Raw genomic sequence first — 21933 nt, 5'->3', positions numbered from 1 at the left:
CGTGACCCGGAAGTGTCTGCAGACAGCGCTGGCTCCCGGCCTCTAGAGTGAGATGAGCGCACAACCCTAGAGTCTGTCAAGACTGGCCCGTACGGGCAGGGGTACCTTTACCTTTACTTAACCATGCATTAAAACTCATATGAATACTGCACATCAAACCATCCTACTGAGAGTATACCCAGCGAAATTAATGGGCCTTAGTTAGTCATGCCTATTAATTTTGGGGGGCCTACTTTGAGTAGGACTACAACCTAAACCACAGAGCCTAGGGCTTGCCAATCAGAAGGTTGGTGGTTCGAATCCCCGCAACGGGGTGAGCCCCCGTTGCTCAATCCCAGCTCCTGCCAACCTAGCAGTTCGAAAGCACATCAAAGTGCAAGTAAATAAACAGGTACCGCTCCAGTGGGAAGGTAAACGGCATTTCCGTGAGCTGCTCTGGTTCGCCAGAAGTGGCTTAGTCATGCTGGCCACATGACCCAGAAGTTGTCTGTGGACAAACACCAGCTCCCTCGGCCTATAGAGCAAGATGAGCGCCGCAACCCCAGAGTCGTCTGCGACTGGACCTAACGGTCAGGGGTACCTTTACAACCTACTGTAAATAATCTGAAAAGCCCCAACTGTGAAATCTAGCAGCCAACCTTCCGCCCCACTTGAACTATTTAATAAACTATAACAGCAAAGCAGAGTACCATGGGTCTCTCAGTATCCTTGAAACAACAGTATTGATTGAAGTCTTGTATTATTGTAGAGAATGTGCTACAAATCATCTGTGACTGCCACATACTTTAAACAACTCCTTTCAGAAGCACCTAACATTGTTTCATTCTTTGTGTGAATGCCACCAAAAATTAAAAAAGCAGTTCGCCAACAATATTGTGCAACAATTTATAGAATCAAAAGATTGTTAAGAGGGGAAGAGTATTGTCATGCCAGCTATGAATCTATAACAAACACGAGCAGCATACGTAGCACGAAAGATAGTGCACAAGAATGTGAAGGCTTCCATTCATTTATCTAATTTAGCTACATCTGAACAGTACAATTCATGCAGACCCAGTACAGTCCTTTTGCTTCCAGTCTCTTGCCACTCCTAAGAAATTGGGAGCAGCGAGTAGCATCCGTCAGTCCGATTTTTCTTGTTTGTCGCAAACAGCCATTACAATATAGATCACAAGAAAGCAAAACAGGACAATCCAATGATAAGCTAAAACATATCAATTTTCAGAAGTACAATTTATCAAAACTTAAAATGGGAACATTCCCCCCAAATCATTTAATTATTATTTTTTTTAAGTAGCCCACAATACATTTCCCACTGCTAGTGAACATAAAGCTACTCTATAGGTAACAAATTAGTTTATCCTGGCCAGCAACCATGTAATTTTGAAGTCATCTGACTGACCGCCTAGAAAATTTTGAAAATCAATAGAAGCATCAATCCTGAGGTTGGAAATATACAGGATATAGTGCACAGTGTCTTCAATCTGGCAAGAGGTTATCACACGCTTCCTTTTCCTCACATTCATTCTTTCCTGACAGTCTATGCCTAAACCATGGTTAAGGGTTACAGCTATACTAATCTTAACCGCTGTTAATGCTAAATAAGATCCCTCTTCACTAGGGCTTATAGAATCATAGACTCACAGAATTGTAGAGTTGGAAGAAATCTCAACTAGATCTTGCACTGGCCATCCAACCTCTGCTTGAAAACCTCCAAAGAAGGAGTGTCCATCACCTTCTGAGAGAGTCCATTCCACTGTTAATCAGCTCTTACTTTCAGAATCCTCCCACCCCGATGTTTAGGTGGAATCTCCTTTCTTGTAACTTGGAAGCCACTGGCTCCAGAGGAGGAGGAAACAAGCTTGCTCCATGTGACTGCCCTTTAGATATTTGAAGATAGCTGTCATACTTCATCTCAGTCTCCTTATTAAACCGTTTCAAGCCCCATGGGTCAAAGTCAGGACAGGGGAAATTCGTGGCACTTATTCTACAAATGGCACTTATTCTACAAATCCCCCCTCTCTTAAACTGCTGTTCTTATGTGCAAGTCTGTAACTAGCTATGGAAAATGACTTTTGCACTTTCAATCCTGAGGCAGCGATGCAGCACACCAGGTCTATTTTCAAGCAGCTTTCTACGCTAACCCTAAACTCTAAATGATTTTGGGTGGAAATCCCCTGGATTTAGAAACTATTTGGGGTTGGCAATAGTAGTGCTAAAGGAAGCAAACTGGGTGCAAGAGAAAGATTTGCAGAGGATTGATTTGTGTGGAACTGTGCCATCACAGCTGCTGAGACCAATTATAGCTATGCAAGATTTTAAAAAAATTGTTAATAGTCACAGTATGTAGGCTGGAATATCTGCTAAATAATTAACAGCCTACATTATTGTCAGCAGGTGCTTCTGCAATTAACCTCTGGCTCTTTAATTGGTAGCTGTGCCAAGAAAAAGCAAGTCATCCTTAAACGTGCATCCAATACTGAAACTCAAAACAAAAACAAAAATATCACAAATATACCACTAGGTTTTAAAGAAAGAGAGTAAAGCAGATCCAATGTAGAAAGAAAGAAAGAAAGAAAGAAAGAAAGAAAGAAAGAAAGAAAGAAAGAAAGACTCAGTGAAGTGTTTGCAGTCAACAGTCGAACAACCATTCTGATTTTAGGAGATTTATAGAAATTGTTTTTCCCAATTTTGCTTTTGTTGTGCTTAAACTTCGCCTTCATCTAAGTTAAAGAAACAATGCTATTGGCTGTCCAATAAATCTATTAGATAAAAACAGAACACTTTACAATACAAATGAGGTCCTTCACAAGCAACTTGGCACTTTGCAACAGATCCTTTACAATCAGTACTGCTGTGATGCTCTGCAACGCAATACAGAATTCTTCACTTTCTGGGTGACTATATAGAAAAATGATGAAGCGGCAACTAGGTTTACAGAGGTTGCCTAGATCAAAATTTACAGAGTAGAAGGCTTAAATCTATTCAGCATTCAGTCACAAATTAAACATCTTCATATTTTTGCTTTTAGTTTGTATTTAGGAACCTGATTAAAATGAATAAAAGTATTAAAGTTTGATCCTTGGTGAGCCTTCAAATTGGTCTCTGACATTGGGAAAAGAAGGTGGCAGATTGATAAAGTTTTTCACTCTGAAAATAATTGTGGAAGAGAACTGTATGTGTTTATGTCTGCTTGATCAAGAAAATATGTGTGTGTGTCCTCCTGTATGTTAGATATGAGGAAAATATCTGAGCGTTCTGAGGTGCAAACATGTTTTTCTATCATTGCTGCACAACGGCCACTTCAAAACTCTTCAAATCACTTGGACACCCAGAGCAGCTTAAGGTAAAGGTAAAGGGACCCCTGACCATCAGTTCCAGTCGTGACCGACTCTGGGGTTGCGGCGCTCATCTCGCTTTATTGGCCGAGGGAGCCGGCGTACAGCTTTCGGGTCATGTGGCCAGCATGACTACGCCGCTTCTGGCAAACCAGAGCAGCGCACAGAAACGCTGTTTACCTTCCCGCTGTAGTGGTACCTATTTATCTACTTGCACTTTGACGTGCTTTCGAACTGCTAGGTTGGCAGGAGCAGGGTGCATACAACGGGATCTCACCCCATCGCGGGGATTCGAACCGTCGACCTTCTGATCGGCAAGTCCTAGGCTCTGTGGTTTAACCCACAGCACCTCCTGCGTCCCATCCCAGAGCAGCTTACATACAGTCAAAACAAGACAGTCCCTACCCACAGGCTTTAGATTTAAACGAGAAAAATCCAAGGGACAGTGAAGAAAGAGGGGGGGGAGCCTGGGCACCAATTTCCAACACCGGATGTTCCTATGATGACCAGCTGGAACAGTTTGGAGGAAGGCGGTGCCTGATGAAGCTGATGAAATGAGACCTAATTCCCATCTCCCCCATTGAGGCAGCTGGATTGGCTGCCCCCAAATGACAGTTGAGGGGAGAAGAAGCCTGATGGAGCTGGCCTGTCACAGCAGTCGATGGCGTGAGCTGTGGTTCACAACTCTCCCAACAAGTCTGTCCCCTGGCTAGTGACATTTCACTTGCTACTCCAACAAGGATCAGAAGAACCATGTGCAGTTTCTGAGTCACACGTTGGTCACAGGTTTTTAATAAAGCTTTTTTAAAAAAATAAAAAACACCATTAAGCGCAATGAATTAATATTTGATTTTACATCCCTTTCTTTGATTAGCGTTTTGATTTCTCTCTCTCGTTTCAAGACAATATTAGCATACTTAAATAAAATAGGGAAGAGCTTTGTTACAATAACAACAAAAGCATGCAAATACAGGAAACTCACCTGACGCCCTTCTAATGAACCGGTTTATCACTGGAGCTAAGAGAAACAAAAAAAAAAAAAGATGTTTTGTTAGAAAATTCTCAGAGTACTTTACAGAATACACTCTCTTAGCTATGTGAAGTACATTTCTAACATACTGCAGTTACTACAGTTTGTTTGTTTATATATATATATCTTTGTTGAAATGTGCACTCGATACATAGATACAACAGTAAAATAAATTTCTCAAAACGTCACTACATGATGAAATTTAAAGGAACAAGAGACTTGCAAGCAACGATTCTGGGGACCAGCGTGAGTCATGTGAAATTTACTTCTCTTTCGTCCCTCTAATCCACAATCCTCCAACCTTCAAAACCACATTGTCATTTCCCTGCCTACGTAAGGATTCATTCACAATGTTATTCTTATTGTTTGTATGTGCAAGGACTTTAATTCAGGAGTGTAATTTGCCAGCTAACGCAGGCTAGGTCCTGAGTAACAGAACTCCAGGCCTGGGAAAGTCACATTCTATCAGAAGAGCAGCCATGCTAGATCTCTCGAGGGCTGTGAGCGAGGGCACAGACCGCTGAAAGAGCATTATAACATTCTGACCATCCACTGAGACCTCATTTCCAATGACTTGGGAGGAGTGGGGATAGTTGCATAAATTGATCTGCAAGTTTGACACAAGCATTTCTTAATGTAACGTACTGCAATGCGAAGTATTGCTCACAATTAAAAATGTGTTTGAACTGAAAGAAAAAGTTCCATGATGTGCATCACTTCATAAATGATGTCAAGACTGCGGTGAGTTAAAAAGCATCGGCACAATGAATATATATATATATATATATATATATATATATATATATAAAATAAAGCCTTACTCCCTCAAAATGTGGCTATTGGCTTCAGCCAACCAGTAGTAACTCTTGAGATTCAAGTTCTCGGTCTCAGGGATGGGGAAGCTGTGGTTTTCCAGATGTTTCTGGGCTCCAACCAGTGGCGTAGCGTGGGGGGTGCAGGGGGGGCCGGCCGCACTGGGCGCAACATCTGGGGGTTAGGGTTAGGGGGCGCAAATCCACGGGTTAGGGGTGCAAATTACTTGCCTTGCCCCGGGTTCTGACAACCCACGCTACGCCACTGGCTCCAGCTCCCCTCCCATCCACATGACCAAAGTAGCTCAGCCCATTTTATGGGGGCAGGGAGAGACTGAGTAGTGTAACAACCCTATAGTCCAGTGGTCCTTTCCCGATGTGCTGCAGTTGCATTTTTTAGGGAAATGAGGGAGGGAGCTGTGAAGTGGATTGTAGCTGCATTGCAACTACCCAAGGGATAAAGGGGGAGAATTGAGGGTTTCAGTGATGACTTAGGAAGCACAGGAGGAGGGGGGAAGTCCCATTGTACCAGCTCCGGCTGTTTAGTAGAATCAAACCCAAGGTCTAGTTGCCAGGTCTACCTCTCAAGAACTAAAGGAGGGATAGACCTGGAATACAAGTTTCTCAGAGGCTAGGCCTAGCTAGGCTTCACCCCTGCTCAAAGCACCAGAAATGGCAGGCCTGTTCTCAGATTTGACTTATGCTTTATTGACAGTGTTTTCTGTACCACCACTCCAAAAAGACCAGCAGATGTCCATGGCCAGATCTCCTTTACAAAACTTGTGATGAAACACCTTTCATACATTTTGAATTTTCAGTTACTTGGTACAGCAGATAACTAGTCACGGGGTAGCAACATAAACCGTAAACGATCTATTTCCCCCCTCTTTTTTTACAGCAAACTATTTCTAAAGTGTTTATACTCGTTCTGCCTTTATAGTAATCCCACTCTGCACTTAATGAAGAGTATGAGTAAGGTCACTGAATTTCAACTGTGTCTTTGAAATTTCCGTTTCTAATTACAGATGTACACTACTATTAAACGTTACCAAGGGAGAAATGTTACAAAATGCAAAATATGATTCTTTTTTGTTCTCCAGCTGCTCTTTCCTGTAGTATCTGAAATGCCATTTCACCCTCCCTTGTATAGGATATTCACCTCAGGATTGCACTCAAAGTCCATTCCCTACTGAATGGATTGGCGGTGCACAAACAGCCCCTTCCATTATCAAAATGTTACATATTTATTTTGAAATACGTATCATGCCATGTGGTGTAATAGTGCCTCATGGTGACTAGCAATCACCATTCAAAAGAAACAACAACCATTAATACATAATTGAATAAATGAAACCCACAATCTAGAAGCCTTAAAAAGATTTAAAGTAACACAATGCAGCTGCAAAACGCAAGCTGGAATAAAAGGGGTTTGGGATTTTTTTTAGGGGTGGCCAACTCCCAAGAGACTGCGCAGTGATCTACCCCCTTTCTTGGGGTTAAGGTCAAAGTTGTTGAGGTTTTGGGGTTGCAGGGCAAATATGTTATATGTTGAGCTTTTTTTAGGGGAGCCGAAGTTGTTGGACATGCCGTTCAATGCACTAGCCCAATGGGCAACTTGCCTTTTGCCACTGCTGAGAATGCCCTGTCCCTTGTTCCTGCAAATCTAATTTAAATAAAGGACAGGACTCAAAGAAGGCCATCACCCAAATGTATTAGTATATGTTTCGGATCAGGGTATATGGAGAAGGTTCTCCCTAGGGTACCTTGAACCAAGTGCATTTATGGCTTTAAAAGCTAATACAGTGATTGGGGATGGGGTGGGAAGAATAACAGCAATGGAAACACTGCAGGGTTGCTGTGAATACAGTGGACACTCGGGTTGCAAATGTGATCTGTACAGGAGGCACGTCCGCAACCCGCAGCGTCCGCAACCCACAGCACCGTGTCTGCGCATGAGCAGGTTGCGATTTGGTGGTTCTGCGCATGTGCAAGCACCAAAACCAGGAAGTAACCCGTTCCGGTACTTCCGGGTTTCGGCGTGCCCATAACCCGAAAACGCGCAACCTGAAGCATCTGTAACCCAAGGTATGACTGTATCATCTCATCATCACTCAAATCCCCAACCTGCAGCATAGGAGTGAAATATTACTGGACTACATTACCAGTATAAAGTACTTTCCCAAACATCAGCCTGACTCCCGCCCTACAATACTCCAAGTGAACTATTGTTCCTTTGTAGGTTTTTGTGTGTGTTACTTATTTTGCTTTGCCAATTCATGAACAGTTGGGAGTGGGTGATGCTTATTCCGATTGGATCTTTCATTCATTTGACTTGATCTCATTCTCAAATGCATTTGTCCTCTGCAAAGTAATCCTTCACTGTTTGGCCTCGCTCTGTAAGAAGTATCCATGATCACCCCTTCTCTCTGTACTATAAACCATACATCTGACGAAGTGGGCTCTTGCCCAAGAAAGCTTATGACACAAAAGATACCGCAAGACTCTGTTGTTTATAACCAAGAGAACTGCTGGGAAGGCAACACCAAGACTGTGAAGCACACTAAAACATAATGTATAATAAATTCCAAATTCTTTCAATCAAATACAGCCCTTTCAAACTCTCAATTTACCAACAGTATATAACCCTGTTTGGCCATCAGTGTTATATGTAAGCAGATTATTCAATTAAGCCAACAACAATAACTTTAGCTGCCACGTGATTTTAGGCTTTAAGAGTTGATGACACCATAGAAAACAGCTTCCAAATGAGCAAGTCTAACCAAACAGCTAATACTTCCTAACCATCTTCATATCTATTTTGAACTTTGCAAGAAACCAAAATATGACAAATGTTGTTTTCCACTAAACAGCACCCATCTTCTCTGGTTAAGAGATTCAAGCTGATACCTTCAGTGACAGTTTGCTTTAAAGCGCAACTCACTGTGGCAAACAGGGGAAACATTTTGGTCCCCAGGGAACTGCTTTCTGTCCTGCTGCACAAAACCATGACTGCTATTTGCAGGAAAAAGGCAGCGACAGCAAAGGCAGCAAGGGAATAGCCATGAAAACCAAACCACCCTCTTGGCATTTTAATTAAGGCCATTTCCAATAGGAGGGTGAGGGGACTGTAAATCTCCAATACTAACACAGTTTTTACAAGAAAGCTCAGGTACAGTTGCTGCTTTTAAAGAAATCCAGGGTGTTGAAACTATTGTGATCTTGTTAGGGAAGTCAGGGCACGGTGGGGGAGGCCACACAGAGAGGCAGAATAAACAACACAGGGGGAAAATGGAGAGCAATTCTCTGCTGTATACACCAGACCAGCAACTCGTTTTACAAGACGGCCATGAGGCTGCTGCTGTGGAAAATGCATCATCCTACCTCACAAGTATTCTTATTAGCTGCTTCTTCTTCCTATATACATAAAAACGTAATGCTGTCAACGTGCAACCCCCATTCAAGGATTTGTAGTGCAGTGTCACAATCCTGGATGTGCATGAGGTCAGGGTAGGAGAAGGAAGCAAAAGAGACAGAAATATTGCAAAATTAATGAATGTTAGAATGATGTTGGATAGAAATTAAGTGGTTTCCAGCTGTAATGCTTTAAGAGTATGGAAGAAGGGTATAAGTAGGTAGAAAAAATAACTAAAATGGTGTTGGATTGGAAATAAGTGGTATTGGCAACAAAGTTAATAAGAATATGCAAAAATGAATTGATAATGTATGAAAATACTGAGTTATAAAATGTTAAGTTTTAGAGATAAGATAAATGAAAGAGGGTAAGGATTTGCTGATTTGATTATTTAAATGGGAATACAAGAAGGGGAGGTGCGAGGAAGTCAAAGAAACAAGCAAACGAATTTTATGTTATGAAAAATAATTGTTTTTAATTTTTCTTGTTGTTTTTGTATGTTTTATTTATCTTTTTATTTTTTATTTTTTATTTTTTATTATTATGTGTTTTTGTATATTTGTCCTTGTAAAATCTTAATAAATATTTCTTTAAAAAAAAAAAGAGAAGGAAGCAAAAGAGAAGCCAGGTTGCACAGCAGAAGTAGCCATGGCATGGGAATGAGAAGGCAGTGACAATAAGAAGGGGAAAGTGGTGGTTTAAAACAATGGCAGAAGTCTGAGGTTTTGCCTGTAAGTTGCCTTGTGCCCAGCCAGGGAAAAAGATCAGGTATAAATATGTAAACAAAAATGCAACAACTGCAGCGTCAAGGTTACTCTGAAGTTGAGCAATTTTATCCTCGAAGGGTATAGCCACATCAGGTCCTCAAATGCTCCAGAAGTTCCTCCCCCACAGAAAGCAGCCCAAGGAGAACAAACGGGTGGTAGTTCAATTGTACTCAATTACAGCATCTCCCAAGGTGCACAGGAAATACAAGCCACTCCTGCTGTGTTGCTAGGCATCTACTCCCCAGGCTAGTGCGCTGAAGTGGACCACTGAAGCAACAGCGTAACCACGCCTCTCCCGAACTTAAATCCCTTCACCAGAGTGAAATGTGCACTGCGCAATCAGCCTGCGACTTCTCTGGCATGGTAGCTGCTGCTGCGCCTGGCGCTTTAAGCCCCTCATTATCCTTGGAGACAGGGAGGAGGGGATGGAGGAGATCCTAATGGCCAGATTCTCTCTCTCAGGGACTGTTCTCTTCCGTCCCTTCCTGATCCTTCCTTCAACTCCTCCCCTGCCTTTGACAGCCCCGACTCTTCCTCTTCCCCCAGCCCCGAGTCCTGCCTCATGGGTGGGAAAAGAACCCAAGTCCCTGGCCTCTCCCTCTAGATCTTCCTCCAGCTCCCTTGCCTCCTCCACTCACCCCTCAAAGCCCCACCGGTTCTTGACGGTCAGCGACCTCCAGATGTTCTGAAATAACTCTGCCAGCTGGCTACTAGAGGATGCAATGCCAGCTGTACAAATGAGCCATCTTCACAACCCACACTGCCACAGAGTAAGCATAATTGTGTGCATTAACCAGTGTCTGGTGGGCTTTGACACCCATGCTCTCTACTCTTTGTCTGTCTTGCTTCATAGCTCAAAGCTCCCCAGAATTCCAAGGAACCCAAACACTGGAGAGAACTCTCACGAGCAGTCATGTTTCCTGCTTCATCTCACTGTTGCACAGCAAAACCAGAGCATCAACATGTTTGTCAGCCTTCTCGGCTGCAAAGCCGCCCCCCCCCCCCAAGCATTCAGGAAACACATCAGGTTCCATCAGTCTCCGAGGGCAGAGCGGCCCCTCACACTTACAGGAGGAAATTGCCACTATCAGTCCAAACTTCACCAGGTAAACAAACTACCCCATCTGTAAGGCCAACTCCCTCACCAAGAATCTTAAAATTTCACCTACCCCATCCCAATTTTGGGCAACATTTCCTCCCTCCCCTCCAGAAATGGCTGAATTACGTATTTTTCGCTCTATAAGACGCACCACGCCACAAGACGCACCTAGTTTTTGGAGGAGGAAAACAAGAAAAAAAATATTCTGAATCTCAGAAGCCAGAACAGCAAGAAGGATCACTGCGCAGTGAAAGCAGCAATCCCTCTTGCTGTTTTGGCTTCTATGATAGCTGTGCAGCCTGCATTCACTCCATAAGATGCACACACATTTCCCCTTACTTTTTAGGAGTGAAAAAGTGAGTCTTCTAGAGCAAAAAATACGGTAGTCGTTTAGTCGTGTCCGACTCTTCATGACCCAATGGACCAGAGCACGCCAGGCACTCCTGTCTGAAAACTGCCTCCCACAGTTTAGTCAAACTCATGCTGGTAGCTTCAAGAACACTGTCCAACCATCTCGTCCTCTGTCGTCCCCTTCTCCTTGTGCCCTCAATCCCCTTCATGGATCACTGCCTTGCCGTGGTGAAGGGGCTTGAATAACTCAGAGAAGCTAGGAGCTATGCCGTGCAGGGCCACCCAAGATGGACAGGTCATAGTGGAAAGTTTTGACCAAATGTGATCTATCTGGAGCAGGAACCGGCAAACCACTCCAGTATCCCTGCCAAGAAAACTCCATGGAAAAAGACAACAGGCATCACTTGGGACAAAGACTTCCGCAAATTCTTTCGGAAAGCAGGGATTGATTTTCATGGGGTTCAGTGCTATAGTTAAGCTTCCATAGCTAAACTATAGCACTGAACTCTCCCAGGACATTCACTGGACTTTAACAGTCTCTATTTTCCCTTGCAAAAAAACCCTCTAAGTAGGTCAGTGTCATCCCCATTTACTGCAGGGGCAGATGAAGCTGAGATATTGATTACTTGGGATCTCTTCACAATCGTCCTAGTTCCACTGAACTCTAAAGCATTTATTTGTTCCATTTGTACTCATAGTGGAATATATGTGAGGTATGTTAAACTAAGAGGCAGTGAATGGCCCAAGTTCACACAGTGAGCTTAATGGTGGAGTCCAGGTCGCCCAGCTCTTGGTCCACATGAAGGCTTCTTCTGCATTCAGGTGTCTGAATTCAGTTTATTGGAGAGGACAGGTTTATAAACACACCTTTCACTCCTGCAAATTTTCCTCTCCCACTGAAATGAAGACAGAATCCCTCGAGGCTGGACAATTCAGCATGCATACTGCAGCTACTGAATTCATAAAAGTTTGGAGAACGGGGAAAGGACCTGTCAGATCCAAGTTCAACAAAAGTGACGGCAATGGTGAAAAAACATTTGTTCTAACTTGAAACACTGGCTGCATAGTGGTAGAAAAAGAAAGATGTAGCAAACCTCAAAGCTCACTGACTGTACAAGGAAGTCAGTATTGCAATATTATAACTCAACCGGTGTTATGATTTCTGTTGTGTTCCTTTGCCTTACTTTTGAATCTGCTTATGTGCAAAACGAAAGCATGACATCTGTACATAAATGGTGATGAAAAACCCAAGCATTTCTGTTTAAATAAACTTGATAATTACACTACAAAACAGTTTTCTTCAGGCACATGTTCTTTTTGCCTTTCCGAGAGAAAGTGCTATGCTATTGTTTCGTTGCTAGGGAGACTGACTTGCGTCATCAAAAGTATTCTGCACCTATGAGCATGCCACATTTTTTCTTAAGGTCTATGCACCCAAGCAGCAGCTAATTGAAGAGGGTCAGGTGTTCAAAGTTCTCTGCATGCAGCATCTGTGACTGAAGACAGCAGGAGCTATCAGATCTAGTGTGCATACCCAAGTACCTAACTGGATGCCACAGCATGCCCCAAGTGCACCTAATTTACATACCTAAGCAAGGGCTGCATAAAGCTGAGTATCTTTGAAAATCTACTCTGCCTTATGGACGCTTCAGGGGTGCTTCTACTGCATCAGCGCCTGCAATTCCTTGTATGCATGCCACTTCCAAGACAGACAAATATTAGAGCAGCAGGAGCAAGGTTTCCTTTCTGTATTTGAAGTGCATAATAAACAGGGAGAGAGGGAGGGTAGCCTTCATCTCTTCCGATGACATCACTTGCTCAGCCAAATCCAAGCGGGTAAAATTTAATATTATGCATAGATATACAGATACAGAAGGAGGGAAGGGAAAATATGAACATGGAAGCACAGCTCAGAGATGGGGGGAGAGTGTGAGAGATGCCAAGAGCCCATCCATTCCTGCAACATGCTTGATCCCATTGCAATTTTCCTGACAGAGCACAACTGATAGACAGCTGCAACTAGAATTTGTCCTGCTTAATGAGAAAATGTTTTTAAAGGGCTTACTGTATTCTTATCTCTTTCTGCATTTTGTTTCAATTAACACTATCACTACTGCTTGCTAAACATGATAGCTCCAGCATTACATTGTTTTCATGGCTTATGTGCTTTCCCCACTCAGTTGTTAACTATCACTTGAAAGTTGAAATTCAGTACATATACTTGATGCCCTGGCTATTGTGCAGAATTTTAATAAATATTTATGGAGTATTAGACTGATCTGGAACTTTGCAGTAACTCAAACAACATCTAAATCTCTTTCAGCAACCATCACCATTGTGTATATATAATTTGTATATATATAACGTGTATGTGTGTGTGCGTGTGTGTGTGTGTGTGTGTACATATATATGTGTGTGTGTGTGTGTGTGTGTGTGTGTGTGTGTGTATGTATATGTTATTTCATTCGATATCCTTCACTACCAACAATCTGTTAAGCAGGAGGAGGAACCTACACATGGTCACTAAGTTTCACATTGTGACTACACAAGCCGTCCGACATAGGGCACTGACAACTTCATTTGGTCTTTTCTAAAGAAGCAATTACCTGGATTCAGAAATCATATATTACCCCTTTCACAAGTAATGAATTATAGGACCTCTATTGGGTCCCTCCTGCCAAAGTTTTGCTCCTATACTTTATATCCCAAGGTGTAAAAAAATATCTACAATTGCCAGTATCAATAGCAGCCATTTGAGTACAAGCAAGTCACAACGGTGACTTATTACGGTAATTAAAATCAGCACAACTAGAGAGTTTGATTCCAACTACACAAAATGGGCCAAAAATGCTCCAGGTGATCTATGCAGTTCTTCACTATTAGATGTAATCTAGAATAAGAAAGCTGCTGTCCTCTCACACTGTTCTAGGAACAAAATGGCACCTATATCACATAGAGTGTAGATTGTACATAGACAATAGATTGGGGTAGGCAGGCCTATGCAGAGATGTTTGTGTCAATTTGCCCCCCAAACAGCATGAAGTTAAGGAAAAGAGAGGGGCCGTTCTGTGCCAGACCAAATAACCACCCACAGGGACTGCCCTTCTAGCATTCTACCCCAACCCTTTCCAAGCCACTTGACACCTCTCTGTTCCACTGCTGAAACACAATGATCCGAGAGACTTCCTCCTTCCCTGCAAACCCTCTCTCAGGTGTTCAGATCAGCAGAGGGGGCCATCTTGGTAACTCTGCTGTCCCTAAGTTGTGGAATTCCCTCCCGACAGAGGTGGGTCTGGCATCTTCACTACACAGCTTTCAGTGAATGCTGAAGACACACCTCTTCACCCTGGACTTTGAGACCCAAGGTGTGTGTTTTCAGAATTCCTGTGACTGTCTCACCTGTTTTTAACACTGAATTTTAAAATTGTTGTAAACTGCCCTGGGATCTGCTGGTGAAAGTAGACCTGGGTGATGTAGTGATACATCGCCCAGGACCAGTTTGAGGGTCAAAGCACAATGGCACCTTCACCCAGCAGTAGATCACAGGTGAAACCACTGCCATTCCTGAGTCCCTCCACCACTAGCACCCAGCGCACCGGGGGGAAGAGCTGCATTGAGCCGGGGGCCTCGTGGGGCTGGGGGCCAATGCAGCTTCTTCCTTCCTCCACTTTTCAACATTGTGATGTATCCCTATATCGTGATGTTTGGCTGGTGATACACTGCGGTGTTAAAAAGCTGTTATCACCCAGCCCTAGTGAAGGACAGGTAATACTACTACTATTACTAATAATAATAGTAATAATAATAGTAATAATAATAATAATAATAATAATACTTCAAGACAGTGGTAGGTGCCTAAAGCAGCCCCTTAGGTTTCTCTAGAGTAGCACCATCTTAAACACAATGGCACCACCATAAAAAAGAAAACCAAGCCAGACATCAGATACCAGGTGCCATCTTGAAAACATCTTCTGTGGAAGTAACAAAGGCTGGAGACTTCATATAGTTGATGGGGCATAAGCTAGTATGAATATACTTGTTTTTTAAGAAATAAAACTACTCTTAGTAATAGTGCAGCCTTTTCATATATTGAAATGAACATGAATTCATATTGATTCCTATAATTTGCTTTTGGGCCACAGACTGGTTTTAAACTCAGATAGAAGCCATTTTTAAATAAATGATACAACACCTGGCACTGAACAGAAATAATTTTGCAACCAACAGCAGTGGAACTGCTAGACAAACAAACAAAATTAGTTGACTTTGAAAGCCAACAATAAAGATCAGGTGTTCTGTAAATAATATTGATATTCCTATAGCTTGCTTTTTCAAACATGTACATGCCACACACACTCTTCAAAAAGCAAAAAAAAAAAAAAAAGGCAAAAAACTTTTTGTTTCCTGTTAGTGGTGTCAGCAAACTTAGAGTTGGGATCTAGTAAATTCAGAATTCACCAGATCCCATCCTCATTACAAGCTGACACCAACATCCTTCTGAAATTCAGTTCTGCTTCATATGCCAGCATCCCCTACCAGTTATTCCACATTTCTTGGTGCATTGGCCAGGAAATGCGTTCCCCGAGGACAAGGGACGAAGGATTGAGGCGTCACTGCAAACTGCCAGTGGTTTTCTGCTCCACTCACCCCAAGCCGGGCTTGTAGCATAATGCTGTAGATGTCTACTCAGAAGGCTGTTCCGGTAAGCTCAATAGTACTTACTCCCTTGTTAGTGTGCTTGCAGCCTTACAGATTCTTGTTGTGGAAAAGTTGAGATCAATAAAAGAAGCTCCACACAATGGAGGACTGACCTTTTCATTTCAGGAAATGCCTTGAGCGTCCAGTGCACCTGTGTGTGCTGAGCATTCCCTAACATCACAAAAGAACGGGGGGAAACTGAGCCAGAACCCCTTTTCTTTTCAGCTTTTGTGGAGAGATGTTTAGCGAAGTCCATAGGCCCCCCCAATGCCTGTATTCGTTTGTGGTTTGCGCCTTTCTTTGTGGTTTCAAATATGGAAGTCATCAGGCACTTCTTATCAGGGCTGCTTCTGTCATATGCTGTCGTAGCCTTCTCCGACATGGTGGTGTTCCCTAAAATGTTCCTAGTGCTCTAGGTCAGATATTTAGTTTCACATTATGAAAAGGAACAAGTCTGGTATCAGGAGGACTCAATGGTGCCAAGTGAGGCCTTGAAGGCCTCATCTTTAAGGTCCAATCCTCCCAAACAAGTCGGGGGGGGGGGGTAATTTTATCTCAAAAGGAAATTAAAAACCCAGTTACAAAGGGTCCAGACTTTCAGGATAAATTAACGACGCCTCTCCTGTCTGCAGGGAATTCTTCCTGCTGTCAGCTCTCATCCCCTTTTGCATTTGCTTAGGAAGGAGGGGAACTGATAGGGAAGACTAGGAATAAGTTCCCCTAGGCATGTGAAGCAGACAAATTAGATCGAAAGCTTGGAAACTTTCTCCCTAGTGATCAGATACAAATATTACTAGGCAACCCCTTTGATCTCTTACAGAGTGTTAAATATTTATTCCAGTAAAAAGAAAGCAATTCTAGTAAAATAAAATCTGCCAAGTATTAAAAAAATTGGGCCTCAGTTCTGAAAACTATGGGAAGGGAAGCTCATTAATCTCACACCAAAGAGCTGGGATCTACAAATTCATAAGTAGCCTCTGCATTTTCACTGTAGGGCACAGTAATATCAAACAAATATAGGTCACAAGATGTAGATGCAGTAATTTCCCTAAACATGACTGGCAGAAGCATGACATGTTTTCCAAAATATATGAAGGTACTACCTTAATATACCTGGTCCTATCACTGGTCTACCTAATTCCAGTACTGTCTACTGCTGTCTAAGGTGCCAGGTACCCAACCGTGTTTCTTAAAATATTTTTAACAGCTGATTCCAGGGATCCAATATCTTCTATGTGAAAACCGTACCTTGTGCTGGGAAACCAGTCCCCCCATACCGCTCTGGGCAGGCTATGTACATACAATCATCATCATCATCATCATCATCATCATCATCATTTGTATGCCGCCTTTCCACTATTAAAAACAATTCTCAAGGAGGCTTACAACACGACAAGATTTACATAATTACAAAAGTCACAAACAATAAATAAACCACATTAAAAAAAAATACACAACGAAATGGGAAACAATTTCCACATAAATCAAAATGGAAAACTAAGAATACAGCATTAGTATCACAGTTTAAAATGACATTGGTAAAAAATAATCACTGCAGATGGTGACAGCAGTCACGAAATTAAAAGACGCCTGCTTCTTGGGAGAAAAGCAATGACAAACCTAGACAGCATCTTAAAAAGTAGAGACATCACCTTGCCAGCAAAGGTCCGTATAGTTAAAGCTATGGTTTTCCCAGTAGTGATGTATGGAAGTGAGAGCTGGACCATAAAGAAGGCTGATCGCCGAAGAATTGATGCTTTTGAATTCTGGTGCTGGAGGAGACTCTTGAGAGTCCCATGGACTGCAAGAAGATCAAACCTATCCATTCTTAAGGAAATCAGCCCTGAGTGCTCACTGGAAGGACAGATCGTGAAGCTGAGGCTCCAATACTTTGGCCACCTCATGAGAAGAGAAGACTCCCTGGAAAAGACCCTGATGTTGGGGAAGATGGAGGGCACAAGGAGAAGGGGACGACAGAGGACGAGATGGTTGGATGGTGTTCTTGAAGCTACCAGCATGAGTTTGATCAAACTGCGGGAGGCAGTGGAGGACAGAAGTGCCTGGCATGCTCTGGTCCATGGGGTCACGAAGAGTCGGACACGACTAAACGACTAAACAACAACAACAAAAAATAGCAGCAATTTAAAAACAACAACAAACAACAACAACAGAGCCCTCGCTGCCCAGTGGCAGCGGCGGCAGTCCTTTATGGAGCCTGTCAGGCCCTGCCCTAGGGTGGTGAGTGAAGGACTGGGGCCCTCAGGCGCTAAGCCTGTAATATATATAGCAGACCTTTGCTGCTATATTTTGCTACATGAGCACAGACTCCAATCCTGATTCAGTACAGCGATAACTCTATAAACACAAAATAATGAAGGAAGGAAGGTAGAAACTGCTTCAGGGTATAAGTCCTCTGCATGCTTTACAAACACACACACAAAAAAATATATATCAAGAGATGCTCACTCTAGTGTTTGAGTCATGGTGTGTGTGTGTGTGTGTGTGTGTGTGAGAGAGAGAGAGAGAGAGAGAGAGAGAGAGAGAGAATATGCAAACAGCAAAAGATTTATTGAAAAAGATCCATGAGTTTCACGGGAGACAAGTTACAAAGGTGCATATTTCTAATGCTCTCAGGCAGAAAGGCATGTGCTCAACTGACCTGATGGTGCAGAGAAGTAAAACCGGTAGGTCTCATCAGCTATTAACTGTCTTGACTGAAGGACAGCCTCAGCTCTGGAAGTTTTCTAGCCAGCAGTGGCACAAGATAGGCTCTCTGGGGTCACCTGACTCCCAGGGCCAATGTTCTGGCTTGAATTGTGCGAAGATCCTATCACCAGCAGCCCTCGTGGTACAAGACACCAGGAACCAACGCTTGATGTGCACCTACACCCAGTTCATGCCCTAGAGCATCCAACATGTGCCTGGAACAACCACATCAAAATATACACCTATCTATTGCAGCCCGGCTGTGCCTCTGAAACCTTGTTTTGAACTTTCCATGGTACGGCTTGAAATGCAACGAACACCCACAAAACTCGTTTGCATGGAGACCATGACCTCAAAAAACAAAAAACAAATGATGAAGTTCACTACAGGTAACAAAAGCTCTACAACAGGGGTCAACAAACTTTTTCAGCAGGCGGCCGGTCCACTGTCCCTCAGACCTTGTGGGGCGCGGACTATATTTTGAGGGCATAAAATGAACGAATTCCTATGTCCCACAAATAACCCAGAGATGCATTTTAAATAAAAGGGCACATTCTACTCATGTAAAAACACGCTGATTCCCAGACTGTCGGCGGGCTGGATTTAGAAGGCGACTGGGCCGGATCCAGCCCCCAGGCCTTAGTTTGCCTACCCATGCTCTAGAATACCTCCTCCAAGTTACTGAAGAGCTATTGACATTACACAGCCACACTGAAAGAATGGGCCTTATACTCTCTTCAGAGTACAAAGGAACCCTTTCTCCCAGTATTTGGAGTGGGGTGGGAAGCAAAATGGCTCACCCTGTCCACAAACAACTTAAATCCCACTGATCCTATTGGGAGAGATGCGAACTTTCCTACTCATGTCCATCATAGAACCATAGAATTGTAGAGTTAGGGTCATCTAGTCCAACCCCCTACAATGCAGGCATCTTTTGCCCAACATGGGGCTCAGCCCCTGAGATTAAGAGGGTTCTACTGGCTGGTACTTAGAAGTGCTTAAGTGTGGCTGGATCACAACCAAAAGTCTGCTGCATGGATAGAAATGACCTAGAAACCTCATTATATATAAAATTATTTTTCTTGTTTTCAATGAAACAAGAACATACAATAACAATTTTATTATTTATACCCCACCCATCTGGGGTATAAATACACATGGATATTCTTGACGATGTTCAGAGCTCTGCATTTGCACTACAACAGTGTAGTTTAGGTTAAAATTTAATGCTTAGAAAAAATCAAAACAGTTCAGCCGTTAAAAAGACCAAAAAAATGCAATTCGAAATGAGAAACAGACGAATGCTTCTATGGCATGCACAACAATCTAATATGAACTGGGTTTCTCCTAACCAAGGACATTCTTAACATGTTTTATTTATTGCCTGCACTGGGGCCGTTTCAAAAAGGTTTGCTTCGAAACTGAGCAATGTAACAAGAGAGACACAGCACACACAATACGAAGAGATACATAATTCCTCATGATACTTAGAAAATTACAAGTGGCAAACCAATCACATTAAGAAGAAGCGAAAAACAGAACCGCACGCATCTTGCAACAATTTTCCTGCGTTTCCATAAGGCAAGAAACAGTAATGGCTGTGCCACTTCCCCTTTGGCCGAGATTTACAGAAACCTCCCTAGACACACAGGAAAATGCAGAGGAACAGCAAGAGATCAGCTGCCTCCATCTCTAACACTGAACTTGGTGACATCACTGTCTCATACTCTCTCCTTTATCACTTACTGTAAACACTTGAGGCAATTAAAACGCAGCAATCCACAAAAAGCACTTCCCAAAGATCAACCACATTTTATCCTCCAACAGCTTTTCAAACAAAAGAACAGAGATGGCACTCCCTAAAAGATGCTCGCTATGGCAGAATTAGTTCATAGGAACATTATGGTTCCCTCCTAACCATCTATTTACTGTGCCGTTTAAGACATGTGAATGTGTGGTCCCTTCTCACCAAAGTATTCTGTTCCTAGCATATATTTTTATCCTTGAGCAGGGAAAGGGAACCTGCAGACCTCTATAAATGTTGCTAGACTCCAGTTCCCATCATGCCTAAATATTGGCAATGCCGGCTGGGGCTGATGAGAACTGCAGACGACCAATTTTCTCCACCTGTCCTAGAGGGGGAAATCTACTTCTAAGCTTTTCCTCCTCCCTTTGGTTCTTCTCTTCTAAAAAGAAAATAAAAACCCAAAGGTCCTACCCAGAGTAGACCCACCAAAACTGGCTTAATTTAGCCATGCCCATTGACTTCAGTGGGTCTATCCTAAGAGTGTCTAATGCTGAATACAACCCAAAACCTGAAGCATTTTATTTTATGATCTGGGAATTGTCTCGTAAATGTATTGGAACAGAGAGCCCCCTTTCTTTCTTTCTTTCTTTCTTTCTTTCTTTCTTTCTTTCTTTCTTTCCCACTCATGTGGGCCTCCTGGGAAATGGGATGGAGGTAAAGTGTGAGCCGATTTGTACATTTTTCTGATGGAAGAGAAGCACCTGCTGAAATGGGCTCTTCTGTGCAACGATAAAAAGCAAGCAAGCCCCACATGAAATTATGCCTACAAAGCATGATAAATCCTGGTCTATTAAAATGTAAACTTAAAATCATGTTGTACAATGCACTTCTTCTTTATACCAAACAGGCGGCACAACAAACACCTAGAACTAGTTCAACAATGGGTGGGAGGGGAATCAGAAAAGCAAGCTTCTTGTTGTTCCCTGATGCAGAACTCAGTGCTTGAAATGTATTCAAGTTAAAATGCACACATTCTTTCTGTTAGATTTGTCTTATATTTTTGTTCCATCTATATTCAGCTTATATTATTATTATTATCTCTTAAATTTATATACTGCCATTTGTCCTTAGATCTCAAGGTCATTCGCAGCATAAAAATACAACAGAAGTAATAATAATAAAAATAAAATAAAATAATAATAATAAATAAAATTTTATTTATATCCCGCCCTCCCCAGCCAAAGCCGGGCTCAGAGCGGCTAACAACAGTGCAGGGGTTCTCATACTGTACTTTCTACTTCCAGGTTCCACTTGAGATGGCTAAAAATTACTGAGGTTCACCAGTCACAAAATAGTTAATCCAGAGGTCTAAGTGGAGAAGGCTTCTTTCTTTTATATCTTCTCTGAACATCCATACATGCTTCTCAAAGTATTTTTACCCATCTCCAGGAATTCATTCTCCAATATTCCTTTCACACTTAACTTGTACCCTATGCAAACCCCCCACCCTGCCCGTTTCTCTCTTTGCTTCTCCCTGGTCCTTTTACACGAACTTCCTTCTCCTACAGCAAACTTCCTCTTACCCCCCCTTTCTATTCCCAGTTTATTATTAAATATTAACCTTGCTTCTCATATTCCACTTTCCTTCAACAACTCCTCTGTCCCTTTCCTCTCGGAGGAGAGCTACCTTCCTTCCCTCCTCCCTGCCTGCAAACTGGTCCATCTCCGAAACTACCTTTACTCAAGATGCAAGGAGTTGCTGTTCCTGGCATTGGTCCAGCTGGAAGGCTAGTAGGCAGGGCAGGCAAGGAAAGAGGTACTGTGCAGACAGTGGCATTGGGGACCACCTGTAAGCGGTCCAAGACCCACTGGTGGATCCTGGCTCACTAATGGATAAATACTGGCTTATACATGCATCTATGTGGAATGATGGTGACAGCAGTCACGAAATTAAAAGACGCCTGCTTCTTGGG

General features: G+C 42.7%; 1 protein-coding gene across 2 annotated transcripts in view; it reads right to left on the bottom strand.

Moving 5' to 3' along the window:
• PRKAR2B (protein kinase cAMP-dependent type II regulatory subunit beta) overlaps window positions 1–21933 on the bottom strand; it is a 62277-nt gene that overhangs the window by 30525 nt on the left and 9819 nt on the right. For both annotated transcript variants that reach the window (XR_014539407.1, XM_083575303.1), the window contains exon 2: window positions 4321–4356. Coding sequence is in view for 1 of the 2 variants with exons in the window: in XM_083575303.1 (XP_083431429.1) it covers window positions 4321–4356 (36 nt within the window). In the remaining variant the exon portion in view is untranslated. The remainder of the gene's footprint in view (window positions 1–4320; window positions 4357–21933) is intronic.

The sequence above is a fragment of the Podarcis filfolensis genome (assembly GCF_964270895.1).
Source record: "Podarcis filfolensis genome assembly, chromosome: 10".
NCBI classification, from domain to species: Eukaryota; Metazoa; Chordata; class Lepidosauria; order Squamata; family Lacertidae; genus Podarcis; species Podarcis filfolensis.
This window is presented reverse-complemented; position numbering and strand designations above follow the sequence as displayed.